The sequence below is a fragment of the Sitophilus oryzae genome, unplaced genomic scaffold, assembly GCF_002938485.1.
Source record: "Sitophilus oryzae breed Bouriz unplaced genomic scaffold, Soryzae_2.0 scaffold_1576_pilon_pilon, whole genome shotgun sequence".
NCBI lineage: Eukaryota > Metazoa > Arthropoda > Insecta > Coleoptera > Curculionidae > Sitophilus > Sitophilus oryzae.
In genome coordinates, this window is record NW_022146254.1 from 9,011,348 (window position 1) to 9,023,712 (window position 12,365).

The 12,365-nt window shown below is 32.6% G+C and overlaps 1 protein-coding gene across 2 annotated transcripts in view; it reads left to right on the top strand.

The window, feature by feature from the left end:
* The window catches only part of LOC115879465 (sialin), a 106,234-nt gene that overhangs the window by 78,473 nt on the left and 15,396 nt on the right, over positions 1–12,365 (top strand). For both annotated transcript variants that reach the window (XM_030896357.1, XM_030896358.1), the window contains 2 exons: positions 7,440–7,686; positions 11,520–11,755. In XM_030896357.1, coding sequence (XP_030752217.1) covers positions 7,440–7,686; positions 11,520–11,755 — 483 coding nt within the window. The remainder of the gene's footprint in view (positions 1–7,439; positions 7,687–11,519; positions 11,756–12,365) is intronic.

The following is a 12,365-nucleotide window of genomic DNA, read 5'->3' on the forward strand; positions in this document are numbered from 1 at the left end:
CCTTACCTACCTTGACGAGCCGCCACTGGAATACACCATTTACCTGTGAATTTAAATGACAGACATAAACTGTCCCTGTCATGTATCCTCACATTGAACAGACTATGCACAGACTATAACCATTGATTGAAAGAACTTTAACTAATAGCATCAAAGATAAAGTCTGCATCATAATTTGTTTACCTCTGATTTAGCCGAAGTTTGACTTTAGCATTAGTTGTTGCTTTAAATTACCAGGATTATAAATAAAAATTAAAATTTGACATCTAAAGAAACAAATAACAAAAAGTCGAATTCTTTGCTCGAATTTTGAAAAACGTTATTGTAAAATGTTGTTTTTTTTTCTAATTTGACGTATAAAGTATATTTACAAATTGTCAGCCAATCTAGCTGAATCAAAAAATGATTTTTGAATGGCCCTTTTTAATATATGCTTTTTTGAGATAAAAATTAATATGTCTGACGATAGTCCGTTAATAATTTAATTAATATGTTTAAAGAAAAATTAAATATAGTTTAAAAAGATTGACTGAAGTGGTGCAAAGTATGAATAGCTACTCCATTTCTCGAGATAGCATCATGACATTGGAAACTGTAGATCCTGAAAACTTAACTACACGATGCTGAATGATAAAATATATTTCTCAGCCACTTGTAAAATTGTTTGTTTACACATTCTCTTCGTATGAGATTTCAGATAAAATTTAGAAAAATTGTGTGTGCACTATGATGATTAATGTATTATGTTGATAAATACTGAATTGAAGGATTTGAAGGACATGTTTAAAAAAGTGTAGTTTGAAATGTTGAAAAAGTATTAAATTAAAAATTAATAAATAATTTGATTCACTTTAATAAAATTTGTATTAAAATTACCGTCTGTCTGTCTCTTGTCTGAGTACTCCAATCTATCCACATGCCGAGTTTGGTTCCATTCGGCGCATAATTAGGAAAAATCGCGTTATCCTGTAGCCCGTCCCCAATTATGCCGAAATCGACCGACACTTTTGTTCAATATCAAATCCTTAGTCCCACCCTGATGAAGATATAAACGAAACGTCGTATCTACCTTTACAGGGTAGGACCATGTGCATCGTCGCTCACAAAACCTACCCACCAAATTTGGTCGCGATCGGACATCAATTGACGTTTCTTACTTCAAAACTAACTATCACAGTGACCAGCCCCGGATCTACAATTTTTTTGAACCGGGGCAAAAAATCGATAGTAGCGCCCCCTCTCTCCAGCGTTTGCAATAATTTAATTTAAAAACTTACAAATATCTAGATATAGGTAGGCATTTTTCGTAAACGGGACAGAATGAGCCCTTAAGCTTCATTCAGAACCTCCGAATTAGTGGAATAAATTAGTGGTTTCAATTAGCGTAGAAGTTTGTTCTTTTAATTTCAATGTAAGCATTCAGTACGTCTAAATTAGTGGTAGTTATTTGAAGTAGAAAAAGTAAACAAACTTTTGACTTTTCCACTAATTATACTTCAAATTTTGCGGGAAATGTCATTTTGGCCATTGATTAGCATCCGTCAAGAGAAATCGTGGTTAGAAATCAAAAGTTTATTGTTTTATAAGCTAAATATTTGGCTTTATTTATGGATACAACTGACTACCGCAAGCTGTTGCTAGGATGTTCTATTAATTTTAATTGTGTTTTTTAAACATTGTGAATGATCGTAAACTAAAAAGTAAAAAGTGTAAAGCTTCATTCAGAACCTCCGAATTAGTGGAACAAATTAGTGGTTTCAATTACACTTTATACTTTTTGGTTTACGATCATTCACAATGTTTAAATGCAAAAAAATTCTAGCTGTGAGCATCAATTAAAACCGAAATAATATTTGCTATGAGAGATGCAGAATTTTATAACAATTGAAACTATATTTAACGAACATCAACACATTTAAACTATATCTAAAAACAATAAAAATAAATAGCAAACCAAGACATGATATTTTGCTACAGGTGTTCGACATATCGACTGTCTTCTGTTATGGACAGCCACACGGGGCCGTTTTTGAACATTTCTCGCGGAATTCATTCTCAGTGGGAATGAAAGATAGGAAAAGATACCCTCTCATAACTGCTAAGTATTTTTAATTCTTGTTTAAATTATACAGGCAATTTAAAAAAAGAACCTTTATTCTTCCGCAAATATATCCATAGGATTAGATTCATAGACACTAAAACGGCTGGGATCTTGGTAGCTAACCAATTATTCAATTATTCTTGAAATTGGCTGCAAAAATTTGTTGATAACTTCAGCGTTCTGAGGCAGTGCCTCGTCTTGCTGGAAATGTATGTTTTCGAGTTCCATTCGGGGCACATCATCAATAAGGGGTCCAAAGCCTACTATTTAAAAGTGGCGAACTTTTAAAAATCCTGTATTTCGAAGGGGATTATAACAAAATATCAAGTGTGCTATATTTTTGGAAAGGTAATTTTAATGAGGTTAAGTTCTTTTCAGTTAATTAAAAATATATAGGGTGTACCGTATAAAAAATCATTTTTTCTGTTGATAACTCTTAACCTATTAATATAAAAAAAAATTATACTAAAACCATTAAATTCTACGTAAAAAGGTGCTTTGGAAATGTTTTCATAGAAATACAAAATTTTCCATAGCAAAAAAGTTACAGCGATTTGTTAAAAATGCACATTTTTGAAAAACACCCCGTAACTCCGAAACGGTAATAGATATCTATGTGCGGTTTTCACCATCATGTTTTTGATGAAAAAAAAATACATGTGCCCCGGTTTGCCCCCCCCCATAGATCCGGGGCTGACAGTGACACATGTCGTACATGGTCAAGTTGGCCTTGATCCAATCTAACGACATACTAAATTTCATTAAAATCGGACTATTTTTTCGCTATTCATTGATCTTTTCTGGATTTTCTTTCTTGTAAATTTAAACTACTACTTATATTCCCATATTGTCAAGAAATTTTGTGTTTTACCAAAAACAAAAAAAAATCAATTTTTTTTTCAAAAAACTCAATTTTCAACCCTTAAATATGTTTCCACTTATTTCATATTTGACATCATAAAATTATCTTGTTATATTATCTAAATACAAGAATTATTCTTTAAATACTATTAATTTTTTGGAAAAAAATGCAAAATATATCCAGCGTTTAAATATTTGACTACCAAGTGGGCTACATTATTGTTATTAGTTATTATTGGTTTCTTTGTTTCTATCGTGAGAAGCTTTTATCAGTTTTTATCATTGGTTAAAAATGGCGAAAAAAGTTTTTCACTTTGGTAGCCGACTTTTTAAACAAAAGAAGGAATTTTTACAAAAAACCTATCTATTTTCAGTCTTTTTGCAAAAAGCCTAATCAGAATTAGGAAATATTAAGGGGCATCCAGACCGGATGAGCGAGCAAGAATTCGGGTATGTTCTAAGGGAACGCTTAACTGGTGTGGACGGCTCTGTCAGCGAGCGAATGATTGCTTGCTCGCGCTCGATGCTGTTCCACACCGTGTCGGTACATCAAAGAAAATTCGCGCTATTGCACGTTCGGGTTGGACGGGATTTTGTTTACCACGTTTGCAATCGAATATCAAAAATGGAATGGCCGAATGAAGTTGTTTTAGAACTAATAGAGGAGTACAAAAATCGCCAAGACCCGTAAGGTTATAGCTAGCCTTTCTCTAGGTGAAATTGCTTTTCGGTAATTGGTATCACTTTTCATTATTTTTATGTCAATTAAATCTAATAAGGTAATTAAATCTGTAAGTGACATCCAACAAAAGTTCTTAAATTTTCCAGAATCTTCCGTTTCAACATCGTTTAGTAAATTGTTACCACCATGAGAAAGTCGATTTTTAAAAAGTGTTATGTTCCACCATCTCCTCTGCAGTCGTTTTCTCTTTTGACGTTTCAACAATTTATAAAATAGAATGAAAGACGTACAAGCAATAATTTTTTCCTACATTATGAACATAATCGCTAGGTCTGGACGGAAGCTGATCATGTGCTCGAGAGCAGAAGAAATCACGAGCGAATTTGAATAAATGTTTGCTCGCGCTCGTTACTGCTCGCTCATCTGATCTGGACGCCCCTTTAAACAATGATATTTTCTGTACATTTCTGCAAAAAGACTGCCTGTTTTCAGTCGTTTTACAAAATGCCAAATCGAGGCCAGGCAGATTAAAAAATGACCAAAATTTACTCAGCTATAATCATAAGCATATTGAATAATTTACACTTTAATAAAAAATACCCCATATTTTCCTATACAAAAACAATAATTTATGTCAAAATCTATTTCATAAATTATAGTTATAGGTAACATAATTTTAAATACAAAATATATTAAGACCTTAGTATTAATATCTCGTTTAATTATTATACTCTGTAATTTGATTCTGTGTACAGGGCTGCCTCTTTGTGGAATTTTCCTTCCTTTTTTTGGAACTTTTATATCTTTTAGAATAAAATGAATTTAGATCTTTATAATAATCGTTCTTAACCATACTCCTAGCACAAAGAGCCATGGAAAGAATCATGTTGGAGCCATGGAAAGAATCATCATCAAACCAAACCATTAGGGAAAAAATACGGAATACCCACATACGTCAAAAAACAAAATTAATAGATGTCGTTAAAAGAGTGGCAAGTCTGAAGTGGCAATGGATAGGATATGTGGCAAGACAGGATCCAGACCGATGGCCCCAAGAAGCAATCCTATGGAGACCTAGGGGAACAACAAGAAGTGTGGGCCGACCAAAAAAGAGATGGGTCGATGACGTCAGGGCAGTGGCGGGAAGACAATGGATAAGATTGGCTAGAGATCGCGAAGCATGGAAAAACCTAGAAGAGGCCTATATCCAACACTGGATGGAACCAGGCTGAGAAAGAGAAAGAAGAACCATACTCCATTTAACAGACTTATCACTTTTTGTTCCATAATTTTCTAATTTTGAAAGGGAAGTTCAAGAAATGTCGTTGGATAAATTTAGGTTAGTTTTACCCTTGATTATGGTATACAGGGTGCTACAAATTCGAGGTACGAGCATTGGTAATCGTAATAGATACGAACATGGTTAAATAGGGGCAAAGTTACATAAAGTCATTTTCCCGGAAGGTGGATTGGAAATGGTAAAGCAGTATATCCAGCGAGGTTCCTGAACCTATCGCTATTAATTGACGTAATTTGTAAAAGTGTCAAATCAGTTTATAATCATCTGCTGATGATGCTAACATGGTTAGCGAAACGCGCGTCCAGTGTAAAAGTAAAAGTGTTTTCGTGTATTGTGGTGATTTAGTGTTTTTATTTTGCTGTGTAACACCAAAAGTTCCAACCCTCAACTGTAATATGTCAAATCAATTCATCTCAACATTTACAATAAAGTGTACAAAATGCATTCGGAAGTATAAGAAGAAAGTTTAAAGAGCTATAAATAAAATGTACTAAAAATAAATCTGTGCAACAGGGAGGGTGGTAACCCCTTCGAACATATAGAACATTAGAAACTAGTTTGTAGAAGTTGATTTATTTATAATAACTACGATTAATATTATGCATACTAAAGGCCCCCACAGACGTCGTTCTTTTTCGGCAGGATTACTCGACGTGCAAAACTGTCCGGGTAATCCCGTCGGTGTGTGGCTGAAAACCGTCGTGATTGCCGACGCGGCGTTCCAAATAATCTATTTTGAGCTGATTTTTCTCGTCGGTTTTGAACGTGATCGTGCAAGTCGGCCCGTGTGTGGTATGCGTACCGGTAATGACCAAATATATATTTCTAAAAATCGCCAGTGATGTACGTGATTTATGTATATTATAAAATGGCTGATTTGCGGCAATACAGTAAACATTTTTTCAGTGAATTTATAGAAATGTATAGAAATTTGTGGGCGCCATCAAGTTCGTGATTACCCGAACAGTTTTACACGTCGAGTAATCCTGCCGAAAATTAACGACGTCTGTGGGGGCCTTAAGATCGCACATTGAGATTTCAAACTCACAATAAAAAAAAATAAAAATAATATCTTTAACTTTCTAACCTGGATATTATTTATTTGAATCTTCCAATTGAATCGATTTTCCTTATTCAGTGTTAATTAGCGTTGATCAATATTGGTGCAATGAATATAATCAAATTAAATAATTTAAGAAACCAGAGTCGGACTTGAAGTTATTTTAAATAAGAATGAAATAGTTTTGTTGCTGTTAAGGTACCCAAAACAAAAAAAAAAGTATAAAGTGTATCATTGTATTCAGGAGACCGAGTTCTTTCAAAACCTGAAATAAAAAATGCAGGTCCGTATTTAAAAAAATAAAGTTCGCCTCTGAATCTCACAAATTATCAGCTAATTTGAAAATTTAAAAATACTATCAAATAGCCGTAATAAAGTGGCTATTAGAATGTGCAATTAGTTTTTTGATTTTCTAAAAAGTACCGACAGGAAAAAATAAAATTTATTTTCAAAAAAATCAGTTTTTTTCTAAAAAACTCATCAATCCTTGAAATTTTTAAAACTTTTTTAATGGCATCTTGGTGAACATCCTAATACGCAACTTTGCCCCAATTTAACCATGTTCATATCTATTACGGTTACTGAGATACCAATGCTCGTACCTCGAATTTGTAGCATCCTGTATAGACAAGGGTTTTACTAATACCGCGTAAAATGTTTTGCGCAACCTAACTAGTCTTCATTGGGCATTTTCCAAAGCGACTAAAAACAGATGGGCTCTTTGCAAAATATCCTTCTATTGTTAAATACACCGGCGTTTTATGATATGCCTAGTCTTTTTGCAAAATGCCGAGTTATTCGATACGCCTGCGACATATACGTCCTCTATAAGGACGAAGGTATGACATGCCCTTACGAGTCAAATACAATTTATTAAAAATAAGTAAAATTTTAAGTGTTTTTCTTTAAATACTAATCAAAACTATTAATAATTTGCGAAATAAAACCCTTCTTTTGTTCAAAATAAAAAAAATAATCATCCTTTACAGTTTTATGGTATACAGATAAACGTCTAGACAGAAAATCTTTATAGAACCAAACACACGCTTGGAAATAGAATATTCAATGTGAATTACCATTTGTATCAACATAACAAATATTGAAGCACTGCACTGAATCAATTTGAAATACCTTAAAAATTATTGTTATTTTATTTATATTAACAATACGGTGACGTTAAATTAGAGACCTGTACGGGCCAAAATTATCAAGTCCGAACCCGCCCAAACCCAGAAATATTCAAGGTAATTTAAATTCGACCTTCCCCCTTGAAGCTTTTAAAAAATCAGTTGCTTAAATAACTCTTCTCTCTGTTCTCTTTTCTCAAAGAAACAGAGCAAAAGACGTAATTTTCTGGGTTTAGCAAGTCAGTTATTTCCCTTAGATCCTTTACTTAAAAACTTCACATAAAATTATTGAAATATATAACTTTCAGGTAGTTTCTTCTGGGGTTACGTATTGACTGAGCTCCCTGGTGGCAGAATGGCCGAAATCGTAGGAGCTAGAAAAATTTTCGGAGGAGGTATGTTGATGGCCTCCATTTTGACAGTGCTAACACCGGCAGCCTGTTATTTGAACTACTACGTCATTCTTATACTGAGGGCAGTATTGGGCTTCTTTTTGGGAGCTACTTGGCCCGCCATCCCTCCCATGGCAGCTAGTTGGATTCCACCCATGGAAAGGTAACAACAGTCTTAAGCGTCCATTTCACTAGTCCGAAAAAGTAGGCATAAACGTTCGAAATTTAACGTTATGTAATCGTTTGTTTATCGTTTTATGTAAAACTGGCTAGGTATTTTTACACAGATGAAGAAGAAAATTAGAGATAAAGGATTATAATATATCCATATTGTATCACAAATTTTAGATAACTTCTTTATTTTTAAGATTTTGAAGGCCAAACATCAACAAAATATTCCTTATGTTTGGACTAAACTTTGTCTAAAATAAAGACATAATTTGAAATTCTGTTACAATACGGAAATAGATTGAAGTTTTGTGATTACAGTGATATTCATATAATTTATATGGTTTTGTAACAAATTGCTCGCAATTTTATGGAAAATGCTGAAGCTCTGCAAACCTTAATCAAGCCTTAATCAAAGCACGTGTGTTTGGAATTTTGGGTGTCGCAACATTAAGGATTTTTTAATTTAAATACAAATTTTATTTTTTTCCATTATTTAATGCGCTTCATAACTCCAAAATAAAATGTGATAAGAAATTCATAGTACTGAAGGATCGAAAAAAAAAGGCGTCCAGTTGGCTTGGAAATGAACATCGATGATATTTCCCATATAATTTTATGTATATACATATGGTATACGGTATATTATTTCTTTTTTTTTGAGAAAATTAGCATTAATTGGGAATTCCGAAAGAGCGCCATCTAGTGATTCAGTAATGATTCGGTATTCAGCTGAATATTCCCAGCCGTCTTTGACGGCGTTATTTTTTCGATCATATGATACTTAGCAGATGTTTATGATAAAGACTTTATTTACTACTACATAAACCTAAAGAGAATTAATTGTAGAAACAATGTTGCCACGCAAACAATAATTTTATATCCCCCAGGTAAAATAAAATAATAGATGATATATATGGTATTTACATGTGTGGAAGTAAATCGCATGGCGATCTTATTAAGTCGGAGTGAGAGAAATGCGATGGTGTACTGTTGCGGCGTTGCCACATTTCTCCGGTACGCCTTTCCCTATCAAGCAAAGTAAAATCACGATCGCAAACCGCTTATTTATAAAAGACTTTTTTTTCGAAAAGAGAACTAGATAAAATCATTAGATATGTCTCTGAGCATCTGAAATGGAATTATAAGGATATCGTTAGTGTATCCATTTTTTATAAGGAGAATGTAATAAGAGATAATTAAAAACTATAATATTAAAAACTATAAATAATATAAATAAAATAAAACAGATAATTTAAAAACTCAACTTTTTACAAACTAACTACTTTAGGTATTAAAACTTTTTTTTATTTTGAAGTTCGGATCTTTTTGATTCGATCGGATCGATGATTCGAAGGCTTATTTTTTATTCATACAAAAACTTTAAAAAACCGTCCATTTACTTTTAGTGTACTTTAATCAATTATTTCTAATAGCGCGACCACTGTCGATCACCAACTCAATTCCACTTATTTTTACCAAGTGTTTCTAACTTGCACTTAAAGATTTACAAGATATAAGGAAAATTACAATTATCGCTAGACATAATTAAATCGTTAAGCTGACAGCCTGATGTAGGCACACCCTTTTCTAGAATTTTAAATACTGATTTGGACAGGAAATTATACGATTTATCGATATATATTCAAATGTTGTCATCCCTACTGATTGAGTCTCTTAGCAATGTGCACAGTTTCTCGGTTTATTTCATACGTTTGGCAACGTTTCTACTGTTCTCTCTTTGTTCAGTACATTATAAACGCATTGTACTCTTCTCACATACGGAAATCTCGACCCAAAACTAACCCTTAGTATAATCCTTGTATAATGGTAAATTATTATTAGGTTCTCGTGAATTTTCCAGATCGCCCTGTATACCGACGATATTTTTAACACATGCTGTAATATGATGGAATTTGTTCTTGATTTTATTAGCTTGTCTAAGGGAGTGACAGTTATGTGCTTATTCCTGAAGGCTTTATCGGAAATAATTTACGTTAAAATCACGAAACAGGGTTGGTAAGGTTCATGTTTCATACCTAAAGCTATTAAAAACAAATAAAAACTAATAATAGGCGTTCCCAAGGGGGCGGTCACTTATATCACTATATACAATATACAGATTAAACTAAATTCTATATCAACATATTAAATAGGAGTAGGTAAGATTTAATACAATATTTAAAGATAATTTATGTTATTTATGATTTATACAATGCTGGTAATTTAATAATGTTCATATTTATAACGGAAAAATATTATATTATCCATTAGTATTGTTCAAATTATTATTAGTATTGTCCATTGGTTTTGTTCAAAAGTGGCTCATTCCTATAACGTTTTTAGATAGAAAGATCAGATTTGGTATATTAGTAATATGACATAAGTCGGGATTAATTGACATATATTATTAGTTTCGGTCACTTCCTGTTTCACCGGAAATGATTACAACTTTTTATTTTTAAATGGTACCCCGGGTATGTTTTTACATTATATTATAGAAAATACTAAATAGAATGACGTATTATATGTCAATTTTTGACTTTTTCGCTTAAAAAATTGTATTTTAAATTTCATTCTAGAGAGCCACGGCGATAAATGTGATGACAATTTGACTCAAAATACCAAGTATGTAGTACCAAACTCTTCGTAAAAAAATGCTTTTTCCATATATGCTAATGAGCCACTCTCGTTCCATTTGAAAATATTGAATTATGATTAAAAATATGATTTAGGCATCTTTTAGCCGGACAGGAAAAGTCATAAAAAACATTATATGATCAAATCTATTTTTCCAAAACACCTTGATTAAAAATTAATGGTTTTAACACAGCCATTGCACTCTAAATTGAGATTTACAATACTATTTTTTAAGCGAAAATGTCAAATGTTGACGTATATTATGTCGTTCTATTCGGAATGTAATTTTCTATCAAATAAAGTAAAAAATACCGAGGGTACCATTTAAAAATGAAAAGTTGTAGCCATTTCCGGTGAAACAGGAAGTGACCGAAAATAATTGAATTCATCAATCAGTCCCGCGATTTATGTCATATTGTATTTACGTACCAAATTTCGTTTTTTTTTATCTGAAAAAATAAAAAAGTATATACCCCTGTAGGGTGAATCACTTTTCAAAAATACCCTATCATTTATCTTATTATTTATCGGTATTTTTTTACTTTATTTGATGAAAATTACTTTCTGAATGGAATGACATATCATTTGGCGTAAACAAAATAGTATTTTAAAATTCAATCTAGAGAGCCACGGCCCACGGCAATAAATGCAGCCAGTCATATTTCGAAAATGACAGCTCTCAGCTAAAAACTACCGTATGCTCGAAAAAAACTATGTCCAGTTGGCTTGGAAATGACGATCGATGACATATTCCCCATATATTTTTACATATATTTTGACAGCGATCTTCATTTCATAACCATCGCTGACGCCGTTTTTTCGTTCATATTGTATTTACGCCACTTGATTCTACGTGAAGAATTCTACGGGACTCAGTTTTCACCTTTTCCATAAGTTATAAAAAAAAAAAATTAAATTCACCCTGTATTTCATGAACTAGGAGGGCTAGGACAATATATATGAGTGGCATGTTTAGTTTCATAAAAAAGTAGCACTTTCACTTGATGTGAAAGCTTCATTTTTGTCTCTCTATACTCATAAATGAGAATACCCATAATATACACGAAAATGGCACCCTGTACAATAATTTTGTTCTGAAGTATGATGATCTATTGGCAGCTATACAGTGTATTTATTGCTTTTTAGTATTATTTTTTGAATTACCAATACCGATTGTTTTCTTTTTAGGTCCAAATTTATCGCTAACATGATGGCTTCCAGTTTGGGAGCAGCATTAACCATGCCAGTTTGCGGGTATCTTATCAGTACCGTTGGTTGGGCAAGCGTGTTCTACGTCACAGGTGTCGTAGGCATAGTTTGGTCGGTACTCTGGTTCGTTCTGATATACGATTCTCCGGCTCAACATCCACGAATCACCAAGGAGGAACGACTCGAAATTGAAACTAAAATTGCTGACGGACAAGGTAAAGATAGATATTTATTTTCATATATAATAATGGATTTATTACATTTTATACAATTTAGGTTGAAACATTTCTGTTTACAAAATAAATTACGCAATTTCCTGAAAAACACTATTTGATATTTTGCCGCTGAAGGGAAATCTAAAAAATAAAAAAGTAATTTTTTGTAAACACCACTGCATAGAATCCAAACAGCTTTTCAGTGTTTTTTTACTCGTTAAACAAATTTTCCTAACCACAATCGCCAAAAAATGCTTAACGTTTCAGGAGGCATACAGGGTGTCCCAAGCTGAGCATGCATTCGAAGTTTATCGAGAACCATAATACCAAGATCGGAGATTTTTTGCACATTATTGTTTCACAACGAGATCTACCGATTAAAATATTTTCAATATGGTGGGAAATACCGGAAGTTGACAGCAACTTTCTTATTTTCACCCATTTTTTATTACATACATAAATTCTAAATTAAAAAAAAATAAATAATGTAAAATTTTTTGAATTTTGATATTAAACATAGAGTGTTTAATATCAAAATTAAAAACTAACATTAACCGTTTGTGAGAAAAAAACAAATATTTATAATTTTTGAACGAAAATGCCTGTCAAT